Source organism: Ostrinia nubilalis, chromosome 12 (assembly GCF_963855985.1).
Source record: "Ostrinia nubilalis chromosome 12, ilOstNubi1.1, whole genome shotgun sequence".
In the NCBI taxonomy this organism is placed as follows: Eukaryota; Metazoa; Arthropoda; class Insecta; order Lepidoptera; family Crambidae; genus Ostrinia; species Ostrinia nubilalis.
In genome coordinates, this window is record NC_087099.1 from 16,444,191 (window position 1) to 16,469,758 (window position 25,568).

Genomic DNA, 25,568 nt, shown 5'->3' on the forward strand with positions numbered 1-25,568 from the left:
GGTAAATAGTAAATGTTGCATAGTCATAAGATGACACTGATCAAAATAATCGGAGTAAGCCATCATAGCCGTACGAATAAGTTTGTTTTTATTTCTCAAGAGATTAAAAAAATCTGTCACTGACGTCACTGTCACACACTTGATGAGTGAGGTGCTGTTTTGTGAGTAAACTTGTGAAGCGGAAGCAAATTGGATTTACTATTGATTTTGTAAATAATGAAACTTCGTAAACGAAATAAAAGGTAAGGTAACATTATTACCTAATACAGATTACCTATAAATGGCTAAGCAGATACACAATTTTAGATCTCATTTATTTTATGTTATTTAGTATTTGTGTTGCTGTTGGTTTTCCTAATAAAATAAAATAAATAAATAAATAAATTATTTAAATTTTTATTGTGTTATATTATGATTTCTTTCTCCTGTAAATGCTGTAACTTACCTGCTCACAGTATTATTCCAATTTTAGGTTAACTTGTGAAAAAAGTGGATTAATTACGCGAGATTAAATTTCGTGCTTGCTCCTTTTATTTTGTAATTAATTTATCTAATAATTAATACTTTTATTTGTTTCCAAAAACATCGATGTTTTAGAAATATTGATTTTTTTGATCGATATTTATCGTACATCGATACTTTTGATTCAATGTTAACATCGATGTTTATCTAATATCGAGCATCCCTAAACATGTCTGACAGCTGAGTGTGAGTGACAGACATTTGACATTCGATTCTTTCCTTTTTAGGAAAAGGCAAAGGCATTATGCAAATATGCAGTTATTTTTATTTTTGTAGATTACTAATGACCTTGTGAATGACCCTAACTAATAAAGTGTTAAAAGTCTGACTTTTCTTGCCTCTTTCTCATTTGAAACAAATAATTGATTTGTTTTTTAATTATCTCTTAATCTTATTATGATGAGTTGTTGTGGGTTGTTTTGTTTGTGGCTAATATCATAATGTACATGTAGCTGATGTAGCCTCAAAACTCCGAAGACTGATATTTTGGCTGAGTCGATTATAGTATAATAATAAAGTATGTTTGTGAGATAGATTCCCGAGTTATGAACGTTTGACTGCATTTCGGAACGTACTGCAAATCGCAAGTGTCAAACACTCAGCTTTAATCTGTGGTGTGTCAGTCAAATGTCACTCAAACGAAATAATTGTAACTTGGTACCATTGCAGTTAGTTATGTTTGGAAATTAAATGTTTTAAAAATGATTTTCATTCGATAGCAGTATCACAGTGCTAATTATTAAAAGTGTAATCAATATTTTATTACAGGTAAGATAAAAATATATATTTTTTGAAGCATTCATCGAATTGCATTTCTTTGGTAACTGACGGTAGTTTAGGTTCGTGTAGATCATTATTATTTTTTCTAAATTAAAATATCATATAACACTAATATTACACCCCCACGATTGTCACTTTTATTACATTAGTATTCAATATTATCGAGTTGTGTTTAACACAATACTGATATTTATGAACTAATTAGGTCAATTTGGTCCTGTGACAATTTATGGTTTAGCATCAGCCTAAGTACTTTTGTTAAGATTTAAACATTTTAATTGAACTGTTCTTCTGTTTTAAAGGCAGGTATTTGATTTTCTAATACTGGAATCATAAATTTCTACTAATTTTGGTAATATTTTTTACAAATTGTTTTTAGCATAAACAATCATTAGTGATTTCATTGAATACTTACAGAAAATACCCTAGTAGGTACTTATGAATTTGTTTTATATTTAGTAAAATTTACATTGTATTTGTTTATAATATATTTTTTGTGACTGAATATTATAAAACTTTTTGTGGTAGTACAACAATTCCCAATTAAATAACATGTAAATCTTGCAAGGTACTACTATGTTCCAATAATTTCTTCTACCATAATTTCCTGGAAACTATAATACCTTTTCAAGGCGAGAGTAAGAATAAGAAAAACTTTATTTGACACAAAAATAAAATAAAATACAGAACAAAGGGACTTAAAACTATACATGCATATTTTTGTGCAAAAAGGCGCCCGCTCAGCATTAATCAAGCCACTCGTGCATGCATGCGTGCCCCGACACTGGTTTTCAGGGAGTGCCTCTCCAATCAACATTTTAAATTACAGAAGAAAATAATAATAATCAAGACATTGACAAGAGGGCGCCACTATCTCACCGCTCCAATTTTTTGCCATGTTGAGCAAATATGGCAAATACTAAAAAAATAGAGTAAATAGGCACTTACAGGGCAGATATGAACCATCCTAGATTGCATCTCACTTAACAACAGGTGCGATTGCAGTCAAATACCTCCCTTGTCCTGCTTAAAAAAAGAAAAATAAAATGGTTTATTGGGAATTTGGCAGTAAGTAAGACTATACTAAAAATATACACAAATAGTGGGATAATGCTAAGGTATTTGAGTTGGTCTTATAAAAGGACAATGTCCATAAAATTTTGTATGGACAAAAAACCCAGAATCGTATGGGATTAAATGGGTGTCAGTAGTTTTCTTATTATGCACATTTTACCCCACTGAAAGCTCAATGTCGAATTCAATGGGGTATAGAAGTTATAGACTGACAAAGTTTGTGTAAAAAGTCATAGGTTACTTGTGATTTTTACCAGTTTTTAACTTAACCTACCCAAGGTTCAGATGGTCGCGTATCTACGTATTATGCGCGTAAAAAGATTTTCTATTAGTATCAGTATAGGACTCCTTATGCATACTGCATATTTTCCATTCCCTGTTTGTGGCTCCATCCTTCGCTCTCTACGTCGCTTTAGGCGTGTGTTGACGAGCCGGCTTCCGGCCGCGGCGACGAACCGGCCCGACGCCGAACCGTATAGAAACCGGCTCGTCAACCAACACACGCACTCGTCGGCGCCGCCCGGATAGGGACCTCTTCGACACGCTCTTATTTACGCCGCTGGTGGCGCGAACCTTTCCTCGTTTCATGCTTCAAGCGTCGCCTGTACTTGCAGTCACCGCACCGGCACGGCGCGCGCATGGCGCCGGGCGGGCGCGCGCGGGCGCGGTGACCGGCATGGCGGACGGCGACGCGGGCGCCGGCCAGCACGACGCCGCGCTGCTGGCGCCGCTCACCGAGGACACCTTCCTGCACAACCTGCACGTGCGCTACAAGCGCGACCTCATCTACGTGAGTCGGCGGCGACAGCTCCTGTGGGACTCTGAACCGATATATGTTGTATAGTATTATTGATTTCCATCCGGCGCGTGTGTTGCAGACGTACGTGGGCAACGCGCTGGTGTCGGTGAACCCGTGCCGGCCGCTGCCGCTGTACTCGGCCGAGCTGGTGCGCGCGTACCTGGCGCGCCCGCCGCACCAGCTGCCGCCGCACCTGTGAGTCCCGCCGCCGCGGCTGCGGTTCGTTCCGTCTCCCTGCACGCTGACGATTCATTGTTTGTTTACACCTCGTTTCAGTTACGCGATCACCGCCGCCGCATACAGATGGGTGCGCGACCGAAATGAAAGCCAATGCATCGTCATCACAGGTGAGATTTCGCCGCCTCGCTCGCAGCTCATTCGTTTAAATTACTCTTGCACCTTAAAATTGATTTATACTTAGAATAAAAAAAATCAGACTGTCACTTTTGCCGTTTCACCGTTTCGAAACTTCGATTAAACATTTCGTGATCTCAAACTCGTATTCTGTCAAGCGAAAGGCTAGCTATAGCAATGTAAGACACCGGGTATTAAGGGGCGCGTTTGGCCGAAATAGAATTTGTAAGAAATTTTGTAAGCAAAATGGCGATCGCTATGGCAACTGCCGAAAACTAGCCTGTTTTCGGCGCGGACACGTTTGCTGACTTCAATAGTGACGTTTTTCATAATTTTTTTTAGTAGTGATAGCACTTCCCGCTCAGCGATCGCGATTTTAACCGCGCCGGGGTATACACTGTGCAGGCGAGAGCGGCGCGGGCAAGACGGAGGCGGCGCGCGTGTGCCTGCAGTGCGCGGTGGTGGCGGGCGGCGAGCCCGAGGCCGGCGCGGGCGGCGCGCTCACGGCCGCCGGCACGCTGCTCGAGGCCTTCGGCAACGCCGCCACCGCGCGCAACCACAACGCCTCCCGCTTCGTGCGTACCACGCCCCAAGCTGCGGGGCGTGCGCTCGCGGCAATGCGAACGTTCGCTTCGCTGTACTGGGTCACGTGTGAACACCGGCGACCTCGCTGGCTGACAGCATTAGCGTTTGTTCAAAAATATATTTGTGGATTTATGTTAAAATTCCTCATCTGATCTGATGTCAGCTATTGTCAACTCCTGCGAGGTTACTGGTGTTTTACCAATAAACCTGTACACATCTTGTAGATCAATAAGTTACAAATGATGAGAAACCCCTGTTGACTGACTTTATTTTATGGAGTTATTTAGGATTTACACCATTACAATATTCATTCAGTAAGCAATTTGAATTTGATGAAACAAAATTGTTCAGTCGTTTAGATCGACACACGATTTTTATTCTGACGCCGATACCGTGTCGCGTATTTACATTACCTACATTTTTTATTTTCAGGGAAAATTATTAGAAATAGAATTTGATTTCAAAGGGCAACCCGTCGGAGGACACATAACACACTGTGAGTATCAATATTCTTTTACGTTCCAATCGTAGTCATCGAAACGTACGTCATCGAGTAACCTAACCGTTATTTTTTATGTGCACATGCAGACCTTTTGGAAAAGGTAAAATAGAATGGAACTAATAAATAATTAGAATGCGATGAACCGTGGGTGCAGCGTGTGACGTGTGCGTTTGCGCAGGAGCGGCTGTGCGGCGCGGCCGAGGGCGAGCGCAGCTTCCACGTGCTGTACCAGCTGCTGGCCGGCGCCGACCCGCACCTGCTCAGTCAGTACCGCCACCCCGCTTGCTCCACCCCCGCTTGATAACTGACCCTGTATTTAAAAATCAACTTCTGTTGATCTTGTTATTGTTAGCTTTGGGGTTTTTGAAATTTCTAATTACACATGATGCTCTTTCATTTGATACCCCACTCGGGTGCATTTATAGACGTTCGGTTTTCCATTCCCACTCACCCCCGATGACTTGTAAACGGCTAGCGAACATAAAGAACGTTACCTCTTTTTCCGTCGGGAGTTAATTAAAATGGCCGAAAACGGATTAGTATTTATTTTGAATCGAAACGCAGAGCGGTAATCGGGTTCGTAGTTTTTACCGCGCTGCGTTTCGAGCTTGCATCACGCGCGTGACCGGCGGGCGGGTTGGCGGGTTCGCAGAGAGGCTGCGGCTGCAGCGCTCGTGGGAGCACTACCGCATCCTGCGCGGCGGCGGCGGCGCGGCGCCCGAGCCCGCCGCCGCCTCGCCGCGCCGCGCGCCGCCCGCCGCGCCGCCGCCGCCGCCGCCGCCCGGCCCGCGCGCCGACCGCGCCGACACGGAACACTTCGCCTTCACCAAGGTGAGGCATCGCATAATCGCATCTCTTAAAACTCATAGACTTGTCGGCAGGGTGTATTTAATGATTTCTATTATTTTAAAACTTTTTACTTTTGATTGTATTTTTATATCTATAGCAATCTATTGTGTTTAAAATGTCTTTGACATTTTTGTAAAAATAGGTTTATACCAATTGCGCCTGTTAAAATTTACTAAAAAAAATAGTGTGCTTTTTAACGTAATACAATACATCACATCGTTTATCTTTGCTTCATACATTAAAAGAGTTTAAGAGTCACTAGAAAGATAGAATACGAAAGTCGTCTTCCAAAACGGAGTCGCCTTGCCGTTTGAGCCGTGCGCGTGCGTTGCAGGCGGCCATGGCGGCGCTGGGTTTCGGCGGCGGCTGGTGCGGCGCCGTGGTGCGCGTGCTGGCCTTCGTGCTCAAGCTGGGCAACGTGCAGTTCGAGCCGCAGCACAACATCGACGGCACCATCGGCGTGCGCCCCAACCACGACTACGGTACGCCGCGCCCGCGCCGCACGATTTATTTTATTTATTTACATATTGACATATACGCCGTGCCCCAAAATTCAACGATAAGCCGGCGCCGTAAGGACATATTTAGTCATGATTACTTTGGGAAAAATAAGAAGTAAAATCTATCTTAATATTTTTTTCTTATATCTTATTAGTCATGACCATGTCTACCCTGCGGCGCCGCCGGCTTATCGTTGAATTTTGGGACAGTATGTATACAAGTAGTAAGAAGATGTATGTAGAAGAAAAAGCAGGTACTCAGTTGGAAGAGCGGCCGCCCGGCAAGCGAAAGGTCGTGGGTTCGATTCCCGCCTTGGGCAATTGGAACTTTTCAAGTTGTTATTTAAAATTGAGTATGTATCTAAAGCCTGGTCCGTGAGCACGTAGAATCCCGTCCAATGACCCCAAGCTACCCATCCCTATCGCTCGCGCGTAATTATGTTGCTGTCGCGCTCGCACACTCACTGCGGGCGCCCGTCGCACAGTCGCGACAGCAACATAATTCCGCGCGAGCGATAGGGATGGGTAGCGTGGGGTCATTGGACGGGATTCTACGTGCTCACGGACCAGGCATTACATGTTGGATTAAACAGTGTCATAATCCTCGTTCCATTTATCAAATCTTATGAATACGTGTCTCTGCGGGCAGAGCTGCGCGAGGCGTGCGCGCTGGTGGGCGTGGACGAGGCCGAGCTGCTGGCGGCGCTGGGCGCGGCGCCCGCCGCCGACGACGAGCGCGCCGGTCTGTGCCATCGCTATTGCCGTCATGTTGCCTGACCGCAGGCCACTCGCGGGATGCCGTCATTCCCGGAACTGTCGCATAAACATATACAGGGTGTTTGGTAAAGCCTGGTCCGTGAGCACGTAGAATCCCGTCCAATGACCCCAAGCTGCCCTTTGCTGCTTTAGAAGGTTATACCCCAAGTGAGCTACTATTTTTAAATTATATTTTTGTTTTTATTCATTTTTGTCGATCTAAAAACCGCTTAATTTTTTTTCTCGCGTGTTTTTAACCGATTGAACCAAGGGTTAAATCGGCGAACTTGTATTCCCAAAATGACCTTACCTATACAACCACGAAGTTTGTCTAACCTTCTATCAAACACCCTGTATAAGACTATTTTTACTACGAGTTACATTTTAGTGAGATCGATAAAACGCGTGTCACGTAAACAGAAACAGTCCTCGTTTATGCATTTTCATAGAAATTGATGAAAATATTAGCGAATAGAGTTGTCTGACGAGCTCGCGGGCGGGTGTGCGCAGACGACAGCTCGACGGAGGGCTCGTGCGCCGGCTACGCCTGGGAGAGCGCCGAGTGGGCCGGCGCGCTGCGCGACCGCCTGCTGGCCGCCACCTACGCGCGCCTGTTCACGTGGCTCATCAACGCCGTCAACGACGCCATCAAGGTAGCCCGACTGTCGTGTGCCGCGTGCCGCGTGCCGTGTGCCTTGTGACGTGTGACTGACGCGCCCTCTGTCGCAGCCGGCCGAGGCGGGCAAGCGCTGCTCGCTGGGCATCCTGGACGTGTACGGCTTCGAGTCGCTGGCGCACAACTCGCTGGAGCGCCTGCTCATCAACTACGCCGCCGAGCGCGTGCAGGTAACACGTTCATTGTAGACCAACGAACGTCACGTCTGCGAAACGTTCGCGGATGTTGACGGATTTTAATTTGATAAAATCAATAGTTCGAAAAGAATATTTTTTAATTAATTTCAACAGGTTTTAATGCGGATTGTGATTCTCTACATAATATTTCGTAATAATTTATGAAGAGAGCAAATGAAAAACCATATTTTTCTGCGTTTGTTTGGAAAGTGACGTCTTTATTCTTTTTTCTTATTTTGCTTTTAAATTGTTCTTGACAACCTGTTTGCCTGACGTTTAAATTAACTAAATTATGCAACGCGAAAGTTTAAAATTAAGAATATTTTCTATTGGGCGAATAAAAAAATCAAAACTCTTGAAACTAGCTACGTTTACCGAATTCCGCTTGTCATTGACACAACGCGTCCGTAGTCACGAAAGCGTCGTAACACGCTGGGTGTGCTGCACGCAGGCGGCGGTGACGGGCGCCACGCTGCGGCGCGAGCAGGAGGAGTACGCGCGCGAGGGGCTGGCCTGGGCGCCGCTGCCCTTCGCCGACCACGAGCTGCACGCCGACCTGCTCGACGTCGTGAGTACACCGCCACCGGACACCAGCCACCAGACACCTGCACCCTGACCGGCTCCCGATTCGTTTCAGCTCGGAATGACAACTTCTCAAAATGACAACCGGGGTGAAAAATGTCCACTTCTCGAAATGACAACTTCTTAAAATGTTAACTTCGCTAAAAGACAACTTCTCATAATGTCTATTTCTCACAATGACAAATTCCCACTTGGTCTACTTCGCATAATGTCAACTACTTGTTGATATTTTATTTTCATTATTTCTAGAGTTCTAGTTCTTCTAAGTTCTAGAGTTGTCATTATATTGTGAAGTTGACCAAATGCGAATTTGTCATTGTGAGAAATAGACATTATGAGAAGTTGTCTTTTAGCAAAGTCGACATTTTAAGAAGTTGTCTTAACGAGAAGTGGACATTTTGCGTCCCGGTTGTCATTTTGAGAAGTTGTCATTCCGAGCTGAAACGTCCCGACGTTTTCACTCTGTCGCTCACGCACACGCATTGTCGCTGTCGGTGTTCCAAATTATCTATTTATTTTACATGGAAAACGAACAGCATGAATATGTAACAAATTATATAGATCAGGCAGTTCAGATCGAATATACCTTACGCAAAATTAAATTAAATATGCGATTCGATAAACACATAATTCACCCACTGCACACACACATTCGAAAAATAAACCCTTTCTGGCTTCTTTTACCCTTCTCGGCAAGGTGAAAGAGGCGAGTGCACACAAGTCAGTTCGCGTGTCCTTGCCGCAGGGCCCGGACAGCGTGCTGGGCGCGCTGCGCGAGGCCGCGCTGCGCGGCGGCGGCGACGCCGGCTTCCTGGCGCGCCTGCAGCGCCGCCGCCACCCGCGCCTGCTCGTCGTGCCGCCCGACCACTTCCAGTGAGTGCCCCGAACGAAACGCTGTTTTTGTAATGCTTCCCAAAAATATGTAGGGGAGAGTTCGGTATATTGTACCGCCGGGTAAATTGTACCACCCTCATATTTCGTAAAGTATTTATTGAATGTCTGTAATTGCAACACTCAGCGATACACAACTAAATTCAATTAATATCGGCCATGTGGTTTTTGCCGTGACAACGAACACGTGTGTTTTATTTTGAAAAGTATTTTTTCATTGTTTTCAAGTAACTTTTGACAATTCATGTTTAGTTTGTAATTTTGTTAAATTTAATCACAGGATGTTTCTAATATATTATTTAGAAGCGTAAATTAGTGTGGATTACAATTATTTGAAACATTTTTCGATATTTATAAGCTATATTTTTTACTGATTTTTTAAAAGCACTATCACCTAGTCGGCTAAATTGTACCACATCAAGTTGTATGGAACTTTACCAAAGGATTTTGAATTTTTTAGCGTAGTTATGTTTGACTAACAATAAATGAAAGCAAAAGACTGGCAAAGTAGATTAGGTACAAGTGTGCGTTACGATAATTGGAATTACAAAACTTTTACTAAAAATCGTGATAACGTGTAAAACAATATCGATTGTCTATGTTATTAACTACTGTTCCTTTTAGTTACCTAATTTGTTAAGAATGTATCGTATAATATTTTGCCATAGATTTTTTATACGCTTGAAATTTATTGAAATCCAATTTAGTAACCCTGTGGTACAAATTTATCGAACCGGTTGGCTAAATTGGACCGATGCTCTGAACTCGTATTTTGATGATTTGTGATAAATATACAACAATATTGTGTTGATGAATACCTATGAAATAGTAAGTTGAATAATTTCTCTTTAATTATATACCATGAACATTAGCAAAAACAAAAGAAAACTATGTGTAAAATGGGATTGAAAAAAACTGGTCCAAATTACCGAACTCTCCCTTATTACTTTTTCTAAATGTTTCTGTTGGGTGATCGCCCGGAAGTGGTGAGTCCCGGTAAAGCCTGGTCCGTGAGCACGTAGAATTTTGTCCAATGACCCCAAGCTACCCATCCTTATCGCTCCCGCGTAATTACATTGCTGTCGCAACTGTGCGACGCGCGCCCGCAGTGAATATGCGAGCGAAACAGCAACATAATTACGCGCGAGCGATAAGGATGGGTAGCTTGGGGTCATTGGACAAAATTCTACGTGCTCACGGACCAGGCTTTAGGTCTGGACGAGTGGCGCTTCTTGATCGAATCGAAAATTGAATCCGTTCACGAAGCGAATTCGTTCAAAAACATCAATATTAATTTATCAATGTCAAAATGAAACAGTGTTATTTGTGTGATCCTACGCCTATGTGGCATACCGATATGAGTACGAGTACTTTTGACCGACACCTACTCGATATTCAATTTCAAAGTATCGATACTAGAAAAGTATCGAGTGTAGTTGTGTCGAGTCGTTCGATTCGATCCCTCCATAGCAAGTGGACAGATTCGCAACTGGACAGATTCTCAACTGGACAGATTCACAGGTGGACGGATTAGCAACTGGACAGAGTACAGTCGTGAACAATGAAATATAGTTAATACATTGAAAGAATTTATTTAAAGAAAATAAAACTTAAACGAATTTAAGTAAAAAAAACAATCTGAATACCGGGACAAATTTATTTCCGAGATAATGATCTTAGGCGCTCTAAGCACGTCATAACTGAAATTTTGTCATTAACGCAATCCGATAATATATTTTGTATCTGCTTATTAATCAGAATTTGCTTTGACCGACGTTTTGTTTCTTCACAGTGATAAGAACTTCTACTTATTTTAGTATCAACTATTTTAGATTCTTTTTTTTAAACTGTAGAAACAAAAAAAGGATGGTTTACGATGAAATTCATCATTTCATGTTAAGCTGATGATGGGAGGTAAAACTCCTTAACGTTTACGAGTTGGAGGATAATTCTTTAAATATTACAGGTACGAATAGACCGACATTTGTATTCTTTCAGGTTATTAAGGTTGGCTTTGGTTTGTCATGCAGCAATTCGTTTCACGGCTTCTGCCGCTACTCATGTCTGAGAGTCCTCCACCTGGACATGAGCTCCCCTGGCTTACCTGGAAGTCTTTAAATAGACTTCGGACGCAGGTTGGCCGTAGTAAGGACAATCTGGTCAGGTGGGGATTCTTGGATGGCTTAAACATGGAGTGCAGGTGCGGTTTTGTTCCCCAGTCTATGAAGCACCTGATGTCATGCCCTGAGTGCCCAAGCAACTGCACTCATGAGGATTTGATGACTGCTACTGACAACGCCACTCTTGTGGCGGAGTTTTGGGCTGACACTGTGTAGGTTTGTTGTCGACACGAAAAGAAGAAGAATTAAGGTTGGCTGATGATGGCAGGTCATGTTAGGTTGTCAATTTACTAACCTGTAATTTGTAGGGAAGATGTTTTTTACACCTAACATGGGAAAAATATTGCGTGGCGCAGCACGGTGTGGGTGGGAAATTCATATGCCTGATTGTTCTTATTCTAAAGGTTCGACCAAACCAACGCGCCATCGCCATCGCGCACGCGGGCTGCACGCGTTGGTTTGATCGAACCTTTACTTAACCTTTACCTACGCATGCGAATATTGATTTTTACCACTACAAATTTATTAAATTAAAATTAAATTTGCTTACACGATTTATTGTTAATTTAACTAAATATTGTTTTCGTGACAAAAATTTTAAGTTGTTATGTTATTAAATATGTTTTCGTTTTCTTTAAATACAAAGCTTATTTAAGTATTTACGCACGTGTGTCTTATTTGTGAAATAATTATTAGACTAAATTATTAAAAGTGCCTACCTACCCAAAGTCATTATTCCACGCGGACGAAGTCGTGGGCACAGATATTATTACATAAACGACTGTACAGGAGGTTGTCGTTATGTTATGGACTGTACATGTCCTGTCCAGTTGCTAATCCGTCCACCTGAGAATCTGTCCAGTTGAGAATCTGTCCAGTTGAGAATCTGTCCAGTTGCGAATCTGTCCACTTGCTATGGAGGGGATTCGATCCCCACTGAGGTCCGGCGCGCGGCGCAGGGTGGTGCACTTCGGCGGGCCCGTGTCGTACAGCGCGCGCGGCATCGTGGAGCGCAACCGCGACGCCGTGTGCCGCCGCTGCAGCGCCGCGCTGGCCGCCGCGCGCGAGCCGCTGCTGGCCGCGCTGTTCGCGCCGCCCGCCGCGCCGCCCGCCGCCTCCGTCGCCGGTCAGTGCTGACAAATAACTCAATATTTAACACGTATTGTTTCTTTTTTTTTTCATAATTAAAGCCTGGTCCGTGAGCACGTAGAATCCCGTCCAATGACCCCAAGCTGCCCATCCTTGTCGCTCGCACGTAATTATGTTGCTGTCGCGCTCGCACACTTACTGCGGGCGCGCGTCGCACAGTCGCGACAGCAATATAATTACGCGCGAGCGATAAGGATGGGTAGCTTGGGGTCATTGGACGGGATTCTACGTGCTCACGGACCAGGCTTTAAACCAAATTTAAAATTTACCACCAAATAAATCGTCTCACGTAATAAATGAATGGCACACGTCATATCAACTCAATCACTATGCACTGTAATAGTGTAATTATTTGATCTCGTCCGTCGATCGTTTCCGACCCGTGGCGCGTGGCGCGTGCAGGCGGGGCGTGCGGCTCGCCGCGGCGGCCGGCGGCGCTGGGCTGCCGGCAGCGGGCGCTGGTGGGCGCGCTGGTGCGGCGGCTGCCGGCGGCGCCGCGCCTGGTGCGCTGCCTGCGCCCCGAGCCGCAGCTGCGCCCGCACCGCCTGGACCTGGCGCTGCTGCGCCACCAGATCCGCTCGCAGGGGTGAGTGCGCGCTCGCTCCGAGAGTTATAGCAGGCCTGTTCATCTCCGCGAGTTTACATCGAAAACAAAACACGCACGATGACCCCCTACAGGATACTATTCGACAAGGCCTCACATACGAGCGAACATTGACTCACGCACGCATATTCTTGTGTATGATGGAAGAAAATAAAGAAAATGATGTACTAAATACTGTGCAGTATTTAACTGCCTAAATAATAATAAAAACACAGAATGTACTTTTTTAAGTTGCCTCAAGACACTGAGAGGTAAATAAGTAGTTAATATTATTCATGATAATTCATGCTAAATCATGTATTTCCTCCGCCATTTTCCGCAGTTTGGCACCTCATGTCACATCATTTTACCGAAGTCAGCCCTATAGCTTCGGCGCAGTACCGATCACTGACGTTTGTCAACAAAATGGTGCTTGACTCTTGAGACAGGCTAAATTACACCATATTGTTAATGACTTTGAGCATACATTTTTTTAAATACCTTCGCGAAGTAAAACTTCTGTACGTAGTACTTATTATTATTCTGTGGTTATACTTCCAATATACTGAACTGTCCTATCCGTGACATTGACAGCGGGGTGCCACCGTCAATACCGGATCGCTGGTTCCGATTTTTGCCATGTTGGAAACTATACATATAGTTGAACGATGGTAGCGCCCCCCTGTCATTGAGTTTGGTGGGACAGTTCAGCGTAGGTCATCATCTATACGGTGACCGATCATCGGATTTCAACGATCGAAACGTTCCGATATTAATAATTTTTATCCCACCCTGTGAGAGCGTTCTTTTGATTTCCTGGAACTCTAGGATATCGATGAGACCGCTTCGATGAAACGAACGGCATTAAAAATTGTTTTCAGCAATTTTTTTCGACTTATTTTTTCATACAAAATAATTCGCCGTAGTTAAATTAAATAACCATGTTAAAACACCTTAATATAAAAAATATAAATATATTATTTTTACTCAAATAATGAATGATTTACATAACTTAATTATCAATGAAAATTATGTACAAAAACATAACCCACCTACAGACTACATTACTGGGTGACAATTTTGGAAAAAAACTATCAAGATCGATGATACCTTCGAATATAATATGCGTTTACAAACACTCATTTTCTTAAGACATTCTGCCACACTACACGTGTCCGTTCCGCGGCCGCAGGATCGTGGAGATGGCGCTGCTGCGGCGCAACGGCTGGTGCGAGTCGATGTGCGCGCGCGCGCTGCTGGCGCGCTACGGGCTGCTGGCCGCCGCGCGCGCCGCCTCGCCCGCGCCCGCGCCCGCGCCCGCCCCCGCCCGCGACGACCCCGTGCGCGCCGCGCGGGCGCTGCTGCGCGCGCTGCCCATCCCCAGCGCCGAGTTCGCCTACGGCCGCACCAAGGTGTTCATCAGGAGCCCGCGCACGGTGAGCGTCGGTCGGGGGACCTCTTTGAGCGCTTGTAGACGTCCGTTTTTTCACCGGACGACGGACCGTCAAAAAACGGATATCCTTTGTTTGCTGTCAATTTTCTCGCCGGACCTATGTCCGATGCATGTGCACACGTTCATTATAAACCATACGCCACCGCTTAATCCGGCAAAAAACACGGTCCGTTATCCGGTGAAAAAAACGGACGTCTACAAGCGGCCTTATTTCTTTGCTATGGTAACCGTTTTTTCTTTTAGTAAATGAAACATAATTTGCATTTGTAGTAAGTGAGTAGGTACCTACTTATAAGATAAGTCATGTATAATTCAAAATTATACTATTATTGATATGATTAAATGTCTTATATGTGCATGGAACGGTTCGGAACAAACTGCATTGAATCTAAATTTGTTGTGTCAGCCTATAATTGTTGTTGCATTGTAACTTTGTTCATAATTGTTATTTTTAAGTGTACATGTTGTTATGTAACAATGTTGGTAGACCTAATAAATAAATAAATAAACCGCGGTCCTCGCGCAGGTGTGGGAGCTGGAGGCGCTGCGCGGCGCGCGCGTGGGCGCGCTGGTGGCGGGCGTGCAGCGCGCGTGGCGCCGGCGCCGGGCCCGGCTGGCGCGCCGGCGCCGCCACCGCGCGCAGGCCGTCATCGCGCGCGCCTGGCGGGCGTACAAGGTGATCGCGGCGGAGCCGGCCCGTCCGTCTCGGTTCGGTTCTTCCTCCGAGTCGGTCGACTCGTTTTATACGGGTCGGAATAATGTAGATAGAAAATTTTATTTAAGAAAACATTCTTTTATTTTCGGAAAGAAAGAGAACTGCATTTAAAGATTCCCGAAAACTTTTTGAAAATTCACCACAATACCCACCATAAAATTTTCAGTTAAAATTTACGATCATGATATTTACAAGAAGATAGGTACCGATCGTATAATTTGAAAATTAAATGTCATTTTACAACGGCGTTTCGCAGGTCACGCGCGATTTACCCGAAAGGCAGGCGTTACAAAGACAGTTGCAGGTATTTATGTTCGTTCCACACGCCGCACGGCCGGGTTCCCTGCGTTTCATCGAAAGCCTTTCGATGAAACGGCTTTCGATAAAACGTAGACTACCCCTCACGGCCCGGTCGTGCTTGGCTGACGGCGGGTGTGGCGCAGGCGCGGCGGCGCGTGGCGGCGCTGGGCGGCGCGGGCGCGGCGGCGGCGCTGGCGTGGGCGGCGCGCGTGGCGTGGCGCGCGTGGTGCGCGTGGGCGCGGCGCCGCTACCTGCGCGCGCTGTGGCGGCGCCTGCCCGCGCGCCACCTGTCGCCCGCGTGCGCCGCGTGGCCGCCGTGCCCGCAGCCGCGCCTGCTGGGCCGCGCCGACCAGCTGCTGCGGCGCCTGCACCACCGCTGGCGCTGCCGCCTGTACCGCGCCGCCTTCGACCAGACGGCGCGCAACCGCATGCGCGAGAAGGTGACGGCGAGCGTGCTGTTCAAGGAGCGCAAGCTGAACTACGCGCGCAGCGTGGCGCACCCCTTCGTGGGCGACTACGTGCGCCTGCGCGCGTCGGCGGCGTGGCGGCGCGGCGCCGGCGCGGCCACCGGCGACAAGTACGTCGTGTTCGCCGACCTCGTGGGCAAGGTGAGCCGCCGTCTCCGCTGACTCCGCTCGGCGACTTTTTTGTTTAAAACTTTATTTCGAGGACTCGTATTTACATACGAAACTGTATGCTCGTTTTTATTTTTATTTATTACGAAAACCAACAGCAATACAAATAATGAAACCTAAAATTATGTATCTGCTCAGCCATTTATAAATAATCGCGAGCGGTGTCTGCCCTCGCAAGATAAACGTTCTGACTGTATCACAGTCCACGACTTGCAAGTCTTATCACTCATGAGTCTTTGACGTGTTGACGTAAAAAAGTTTTTGAGTCATGAGCCCAAGTGTCAGTGGCCCCAAACGGTTCGTGTAAATATACACACCGAACGGTCCCCTCGATGTATGGAAACATGAATTTTCGTAAAATTCTAAACAATAACCGGTGCTTTTTGTATGGAGTTTGATAGATTTTCGACGTTTGTCAAAGTTAAAGTGAGACGGTGCAAGTCAGCCTAACTCGTGCCCCGGCGCAGGTGGCGCGCTCGAGCGGGCGCGTGTCGCGCTGCCTGGGCGTGGTGTCGACGGGCGCGCTGCTGCTGCTGGAGCCGCGCTCGCTGCGCGTCAAGCGCCGCGTGCCCGCGCACGCCGTCTACCGCCTGTCGCTGTCGCCCTACGCCGACGACCTGCTCGTCGTGCACGTGCGCGCGGTCAGTGCCGAGCCGACGTGGCCGGAACCGGAACGAATACCGACTGCAACCCGAGCCGAGCTGGGCTTATTCCACTATTCCTCGTTGACAATCCCCGTCAACGGGGATTAGTGAACTTTTTGTTCACTATTCCCCGTTATAACAGGATTTTATTTTTAACATTATAAGCTCCAATTGGCGTTAACGGGGAATAGTGGAATAAGCCGCGAGCTGACTGCGCGCCTCCCGCACGCTCCCCGTCCGTACCGGAGCGCCGGAGTGACGTCACGGTCGCCGGGCGCGCAGTCGACTCGACCGAGCCGTGCCTCTCGTGCCCCGTTAACCTGTTTTAAAGTTGTCATATTCGTTCGCCTATATTATTTTGTTGAGATATCACTATAATAATTTGTGACATGCGAAGCTTCTGCATTTGTAAAATTACTATAGTTCTAGCAACTCACGAAGGCGAGTGATACTTGTACGTGTACACGCACATGACGATAGTGTAATGTCGTAATGTATACAAAACTTGAAAAACGAACAGTGGCGAGCCACCACACACGTTAAGCTCACTCGCCTTCGTGGATTGCAACAAGTATAATAGTTTTAACGAGACGCGCGCGTGTGTGCGCAGTGCGGCGGCGCCGAGAGCTCGCTGGAGGAGCTGTCGCAGTGCTCGTCGCGCGACGCGCCCGACGCGCCCGGCTGCCTGTTCGGGGTGAGTGCCGCGGTGACGTGTGACTGTCTGCCTGGTGTCGTGGCGTGACGTGACGTGCGTGTTCCGTGCGCAGGGCGAGGGCGCGTGGCGGCGGCGCGGCGACGTGGTGCTGCGCACGTGCCACGTGCTGGAGCTGGCCACCAAGCTGTTCCTGGTGGTGCAGAACGCCGTGGGCGCGCCGCCGCACGTCAACATCGCCACCGAGTGAGTTCGACTCAGTGTCGCATTACAAATTGACACGCACTAAGGCTGAGTTGCACCACCTAACTTTGACCGTAACTATAACGATAACCGGTGTATTTTGAATGGAGTTTGACAGATTTTTGACGTTTGTCAAAGTTAAACTGAGATGGTGCAACCCACCTTGAGTGATCAAAATATGTGGTCATTATCCACTGCGGTATCAGTGCTCGACGTTCGAATTATCTTTAGTACAGTCGCGGAATGAAAAGGTTCGTCACCTTAGTGTCGGTTTTCGCTTGCACTAGGTATTGTAAGAGTCAAACCTACCAACATAACAGTGCACGAAACAGTGCTGCTAACATTTAAATAAATATGACGTTTGCTAACGAATAAGGTTTTGCTTGTTTATTTTTCTATCCCATCAGTGCAATGCAATGATGACATTGACCAATTGACAATAGTTTTATTTATTTAATAGAAATAATAATGGCCGGTTGAACCAACAAGAAGGTTTTAGTTTATCAATCACAATAATCTCTTGACAAAATAAAACGTCAAACAACTTTGATCTGAATAATTTTGAACTTTACTGACGAACAGTTAAAGATTATTTTCTCTAACTCGAGATTATTCTGTAACATAGTTTCAAAAGGTAATATGTGCTCGCGATTCGTTGAAGGAATCAATTTGAAAACTGACGAACCTTTTCATTCCGTGACTGTACAACGTGAGCGATGTAAACTGTTTACATTGTGACGTCTGCAGCGATGTGTTCTTTTTTTGGGCATATTGCTGCGACGCTTCCCCAAAATTCATACCGGTCCCGGTACCCAAAAAATGTTATACGTACATAATTATACGCAATCGGGGCCGTCGCCGGAAAAATCGAACGTCTCTCTCCGCTCGCTGTCGCGGTCGACGAATCGACATCGACGGGAGACGATTCGATCCGGCGGCGGCCCCGCGAGCGACGCCGGCTGACGAGTGCGCGTGCGGCAGGTTCGAGGCCAACTTCGGGCAGCAGACGGTGACGGTGTCGTTCCACGCGCTGGGCGGCGGCGAGCCCGGCGCGCGCCTGCTGCGGCGCGGCAGCCGCATGGACGTGCTGCTGTGAGCGCCGCGCCCGCGGCCCGAGCCGACGTGCAACTCCGAAGCGGCGGGCTCGAAGGTGGACGTTTCTTAAAAAACAAAACGCCGATGATGCGGTTCCCGGTGATTCCGTTTGGGACCAAGAGCGCGATCGAAATCACAAAATTCCAGCGTCGATGAGTGTCGTGCGGATGCAATTTTAGGATGTGCCGGCTTCAATGACGTCAGTGAGCGACCTTGTGTTCGGTTCTATGCGACCGTTGAACGTCCTCAGCTTTAAATATTTAAGTAAGTTACGCCCGGTGCGAGCCCCTGAACTTTTCTTAGGGGTGTTTCGCGGGAGCGTTTTTTTATTAGAGTAATTGATGCGAAATTTATGTATGTCGACGATTGTATAGAACGGGTCTGACGCGCAGGGTTCCGGGATGCTCACTTGCGAGTCTCATGACACGATTGAAGCCATCCCTCGAATGCTTTGATCAACGATACCAACTAGATATCGGGTCAGTGCAAAAGTTACGTCTCGGGAAATAAGAGCGCACTTAAGAAGTGACTTCTTTTATTATAATTTGTAATTAATCACATTTTTCGTCTGGCATCAATTTAATTTAATATTCTTAAATCTTTAGAATTCCCATGTATACTCCGCTAACTGTGAGTTGGCGTTAATTAAATAAGAACTTATTTCTTAAGTGTGCTGTTATTTCCCGAGATGTAATTTATGCGCTGACCCGATATCCAGTTGGTGTTGTTGATCGAAACTCTAAAAGAATTAATAAATTGCATTATTCAAAGTCGGTTGATATGTCAGATAAGTAACTGCGTGAAATAGGACGGTCTTCACGGTCGTATCCGCTTTAATAATTATACTCGTACAAGGGATTTGGCTAACGAAAAAATAATCTATTCCTGTCTTACCGATATTACTTAGTGAATTCTCACTTAAATCCTTACAGATCAGTTTCAGTAGTTTGTTTTGATGTATTAGAGTAAAAATATGTAAAGTGATGGAACCACAAAGCTTACTATATCAGATGACGAAACCAGTAATTTCGCTGTTTCTGTGGTCAGTGTATGGGTCAGGCCTCGCCACAGTCGCCCAGCGGCAGCCGGGGCCGTCCGCGCGGCCGGGACGCGTCACCGACGGCACAAATGCGTTAACACGAGTCGCTCCGGGGAGCGCTCGCGTGCCAAACGACTAGTTCTACCGTTGAAGCCAAAATATAGTAGTTAACATAATGTGTACGATATCGATAGTGCGATAAGTAGAGCGGTGATATGTCGAGTGCGGAGCGAGTCTGTTAGTCGCCGCGCCGCTGCGGGCAGACGCACGCAGTAGTGTTACAGATATCTATTACTGTTACGGTCGCTGTTTGTTATGGGAGCGCCGCGCCGACCCCTCGCTTTCACATTTTATTGTACGTTTCTGTGAATACTGTTTTGTGATTGAGTGCATTACTTTTTATTTGGGATATTGTTATTGATGTGATAGTTCTTAGTTTATTGAACCTCTTGCCCGGGAAGCCGAGTGCGGTCGGCGCGAAGGTGCAAACGACTTGTGTTGTACAAACATTGTAAAAACACGTTACGTTTTCACTGATAAATAATTATCATTGAGGAAAATGTTTTATCGTTTTTAATAAAAAAAATGTTTTGAAGAACTTGTTTTCTTCGTTTGTTTGCCAAATTTCCTGGAAAAAGTATGGTTCGGGATTATTTCTTGCACATAAGTGCAATTGTTTTGTGTTTTTATTTTACCTGGGGACTCGAGAGAGTTGCCGCCGCCAAGACGAGCCGGCGAAGCGCAAGGTTTCCACCTACTTACCTTTTCTCAAAGTGGTTCGTCGTTTTTTTAACAGACTTCATCAAAAGGAGGAGGTTCTTTTTTTCTATGTATGTACACCGATTACGCCAAGATTTCTGAGCCGATTTACGTGATTCTTGTTTTCATCGATGCGGAATAGTTGCCATTTGGTCCCATAAAAATTTAATTTGATTTGGTTGAGTAGTTTTTATATTATGAGCATTTTTAGTTTTTAGCATGCTCACGTGAATACTTTGTTTGTGACAATCACGTCGTCTAGGTATCTTTAAGTAATCGATGTTCACCGACAGATTTCTCGTCCGATTTGAGTGATTATTTTTTGTTCTACTATAGTACTTACTTGCCATTTGGTCCCATATAAAATTTAATTTAGTTAAATTTAGTCGTTTTTTAGGGTTCCGTAGTGCTGACAAGGAAACCTTATAGTTTCGATATGTCTGTCTGTCTGTCCAAGGTTTTGCTTGGAAACTACCTATTGGCACTAGGGAGCTGTAATTTTGTGGAGGTATGTATATTAATCACGCCGCGCCGAAAAAAGGGTAAAATAAAATTAAAAAAAAAAAGTTTTTTAGAGTAGCTCTCCTACATGTAAAGTGGAGATGATTTTTTTTTATCTTCTACCCCATCGTGTGTGGTGTCGTTGGTAGGTGGTTTAGGGGTTACTAAGACTATTTTTCCATTTAGGGATATGTGGGCTAAGTGTGAGTTTACATCGCGCGTTTAAAAAATGTATGAACATTTTAGTTTTTGAACGTTTTCCGTCATACATTTAATGTCATTTTTTGACGCGCTCACTAGTGAGCGCGTTTGATGACAACTCACACTAGGCCCTCTGTTGGCAAATTATTAAAGTTTAAAGTGACAATTTTTGTTCGAGTAGAGCGTGATTTGACTCATGTGTTATAAAATTTCTTAACCAGTAAAAAATCCTTAGAAGAAAACATGAAAAGTGACTTTAGATGAAGTAATTGCTTGCTTCTGAAATATATTTGGTAACGACGGACAACTACGGAACCCTACACTGCGCGTGGCACGACACGCACTTGGCCAATTTTATTATATGAACTTAGGAATTAAGTCTTATAAATCTATGGTGCCGTACCTACCTATAATTATTTTCTATAATTAATTATAGATTTATATATACGAGTAATAGGTATCTATAATATTATTAAAAAAAACTATAAGTGCGGTGGGACCATGGTTAAAATAAATTACCCACTGGCAAACTGGACATGTTGGGGGGACCACGGGTAAAAGCCGAATAAAACTAGTTTTATATTCACACAAATTTTTATTATCTAATTCAATAACAAAATACTGTTTATCCATAAAGAGGTACATCATGAACAATAAAAAGATGTAAGAGACTGACGATATTAGGAGGGCGCCCTCGCTAGTCGCGCCCTGCCTTAGGACTGGCGAGTCCGGCGGAAGCGGACACTCGGAACTATGGGACAGTAAACATGAACGGTCATACATCCTTATAAATTGCTTACATGTCGACACTTCATTCAGTCTTCTCGTTACACTCAGCTCGTACGAAACATTACGACACTAACCTACGCTATGAGATACGGGGATGCTGTATGTGGGTATAGGCCGGTGCCGTGTGCGTGGCGAGAGCGGGAGACTCCCGAAAAACCATACATGGGCAAGCTTTTAGCGGATAATACTGATATTTCATGACAAATATATTATTGTCAGACGGTAAGGGTACTTTTAAAGTTCATTCATACAATATCATACGTACATTTAAATCGGGACAAATTCGGTGTGACGTCACTGGATAGGCAGGTGGTACTACAAGAATACGGACACCAACGACAACAGAGAGGACGAAGGAGATATGCCTACGCGTTGGTCCTACGGCGGGAGGCCGCCACGGTCGGCCGCGGCAATAACACTAATAAACCCGATCAAAACGGTAACCACGATAAACGTCCTCTTTAAATACAACGACGTGAACAACAATAGATATGTCTCTACATGTACAATATACAGGTGCGTCGGCGGGGCGGGGCCGGGGGCGGGGGCCGGGGGCGGGCGGCTACTTGATGGAGCACGCGAACTGCGCGCGCAGCCGCCGCAGCGACGCCGACGACGCGCTCTGCAACACACCGGGACGCTGAGCCGCAGCCCACGGGCCTGCCCGCGCGGGCCCGCGCCTGAGCATGCACGAGTGGATGCAGCCTCACTCGACGCGCGCGTGCGCGAGGAACCAGGGCTTCGATTGCGCTAAAAATTTTCAACTGCAACGCGACTGAACGACGAACGAACTTCAGCTGTTTTGACAAATCCGTATCGCGGTGTCGTTTTGACATCTAGTTCAAACGAAGTTGAAACTTAATTGGAGCGCAACTGCCCCTTTACGTAAAAGCTGACAGAAAGCTAGCTTCACGAACATTTTCTGTGTATTAGTAATTTTAGATTCAAAAATAAGGGATCGAACTTTTAATAGAAAGTGTATAAATCTGTTCGTCTTTGTTAGCGCGTGAACTATACCGTGATACCGAATTGCACATCAGCTGGAATGAAATTGGAGCGCGAGTCGAATGCGACTGAAGATAAAACGCTAATGAATTGGAGACATTACAAATTAGCGCAATAGGGCCCCGGTCATTCACAGTTTTCATCTTTTATTTATTGCAAACACATAAGTACTTACTGCTTACCGTACTTTTACCTTTTTTTTAAGTCTGTTAAAACTGTAAAGTTTGATCAAAAGCCTTTTAGGAAGGTCTCCTAAGGTTTTGACCTAACTACGGTCATAAACTACATAATATCGCGTTTGAATTATCTGTCTGAGATTTGCTTCGCGTTTCTTACCTTGAGGTGAGAAACGTCATTGTCGTTCTCCAAGTCATCTGAAATAAGTGGCATAGTGTGTTATAACAATACATAATTTATGGTGCGAACATTTACACACACGAGCTTTATGTTATTAGTAAAAAAACATACAAAAGTTTTAATTAAAAGATGCAAAGTAAAATACATATAAATTTTGTAATGCCACCTGGAGGGAAAGTTCTCTTAATATTGTAGAAATTTTTTTTTCTCAAAAAAAAACATTCCTTTATTTTTGAAAAGAAATAGAACTGCATTAAAAGATTTTCCACAATTTTCTTGCCACACCCGGGAATCGAACCAACTAAAATATATTAAACAACCTGTATTTTTTTTATTGCATCGATCGTTAGGGTTAAGTAAAGTGCCCAATGTGTTATTCCATAAATAACCCTATTCTATGTACTTTATGATTCAATAAAAATAATACAATCAAAAGGCTAAAAACTATGTATTCTAGTTAATTCAAAAGTTTCGTTAATTTTGGGACACCCTTTATAAGGATGAAATCTCTCTAACAAACTTGATAAATCAAATTAAAGGAAAACCAAGAAATCTTAAATTATTTTAATTTTAAAATGTACAGAAAATTATATGGTATGGTAGTGAATATCCGATTTTTGTTTTAAATACAGTTCTCTTTCTTTTCTTTCAGTAAAATTTTCTATCTACAGTGTTAAGAGTACTTTCCCTCCAGGTGGCATTACAAAATTCCATCCTGTATATGATAATTAAATGAAAAAAGTAAGGGAAAATAAAATAATTTCTACTATAGGCATAACAAGATATCACAAATAATAATGTAGTAAACCGATAATGTAGTGAATGTAGAATGTATTTTTTTGTATTTTATTTTTAATCTTTTAATTATAGATTCTACGACAACTCAATCCCAAGATCGCTCGACTCTGACAAGTTGACCCCTGCAACAACTCAACCTCAACCCTCGAGTATTTTGGAGTCGAGCAGGGATCGAGTCGTCGTGCGCGATACCGTCTAAATTTCAACAGAAAAACGGTCACAAAAAGGCTGCACGGATTCGAATTCGTGAAGAAAACCGCACATCGATCGTTCGTCGCACGGTACCTGCGGTCGCGCGCGAGTCCCGCGGGGCCTGCGGGTTGCCGTTGGCGTCGCGCGCGGGGCTCGCGGGGCCCGCGCTGCCGCTCGACGAGTCCAGCTCCAGCGACGACTGCGACGCCACCGAGCCCGACTCCGAGCGCGCGCCGCTGCCCGCCGACCCCGCCGACGCCGACCACTGCAACACAGTCGCGTCAGTGAGCGCCGCGCTCGCCGCCCCACCCGCCCCGCCCCGCCCCGCCCCTCACCTGCGGCCGCGAGTCGGAGCCCGAGCGCGAGCTGGAGCGCGGCGGCGAGCGCGGCGCGCCCGACGAGCTGCTGTCGCTGCCGCTGCCGCGCCGCGAGCCCGCACCCGCCCCGCCCGCGCCGCCCGCCCCGACCGAGCCCTCTGCGGACAGAGATTGGAACTGCACTTAGTGGTGCCTAGCCTTGTGTTCTAAAAAAGATTGTTTTTAAAGCTTATCTTTTGGGACCTACCAGCGCTTCGTGCGTGACATCTCTAGGCAACTAGGACGAGACGCGTGTTGCGACCCGGATTTGCAGCTCAGAACCCGGACATGAATGTATAGATCGTGCCATCCACGAAGACGCGTCCCACCAATTTTTGGTCGATGGAAGCGCGGGGTGCGAAGAGTTTGATCCGAGCAATCCAAACGTCATTATTGTAGTGTGCGTGTGCGATAATTTAGTAGATTGTACCGATAACACCTACAACCTAAAAAATCTGATTTGCCCCCCATGGGGGGGTAAGTCATACCCAGAAGGGTAAGGGTAGGGGGTACCTAAGTCATACCCAGAATCTGGGTATGACTTACCCCCCCTGGGCCAGAAGCTGAGTACGCCCATGTGGACATGTCAACAGGTTTTTTAAAAACTTAGTTGCGTCACCCGGAATCAGTCTAAGAATTAAATTTTTAAACCCGGACTACAAATGAAACCCCGCCCGGACGCACCCCGAACGCCCTCTAAAAACTAGGACAAATCGGGGGAAACCCAGAAGAATGGCAAGGGCACCCTATTCGAGATAAACACAATGGCAAATACTGAGAAAAAGCAACTAAGTATAGTCAATTGTACTTGCCAGTCATTATTAAAAAAAAGACATAAGGCTTAATTATAATGACATTCGCATGAGAAAATAAACATCAAAGATCACGTTTTTTGCACGTGTAGTTTTAAAAAAGTTTAACAATGTGGAAGCACTG

General features: G+C 45.5%; 1 protein-coding gene across 1 annotated transcript; it reads left to right on the top strand.

Moving 5' to 3' along the window:
* Window positions 1-1,161: 1,161 nt before the first annotated feature.
* Window positions 1,162-20,289, top strand: LOC135076433 (unconventional myosin-Ib-like). The gene is made up of 20 exons (XM_063970901.1): window positions 1,162-1,290; window positions 2,991-3,166; window positions 3,255-3,370; window positions 3,452-3,522; window positions 3,935-4,104; window positions 4,547-4,614; window positions 4,795-4,879; window positions 5,800-5,947; window positions 6,615-6,707; window positions 7,232-7,374; window positions 7,451-7,567; window positions 8,025-8,141; window positions 8,901-8,978; window positions 14,176-14,334; window positions 14,878-15,100; window positions 15,460-15,974; window positions 16,469-16,642; window positions 17,256-17,339; window positions 17,413-17,543; window positions 18,522-20,289. Exons 2-20 carry the CDS (start codon window positions 3,053-3,055, stop codon window positions 18,634-18,636), a joined length of 2,721 nt encoding a protein of 906 aa, XP_063826971.1. The 5' UTR covers window positions 1,162-1,290; window positions 2,991-3,052; the 3' UTR covers window positions 18,637-20,289.
* The last annotated feature ends 5,279 nt before the right edge of the window (window positions 20,290-25,568 follow it).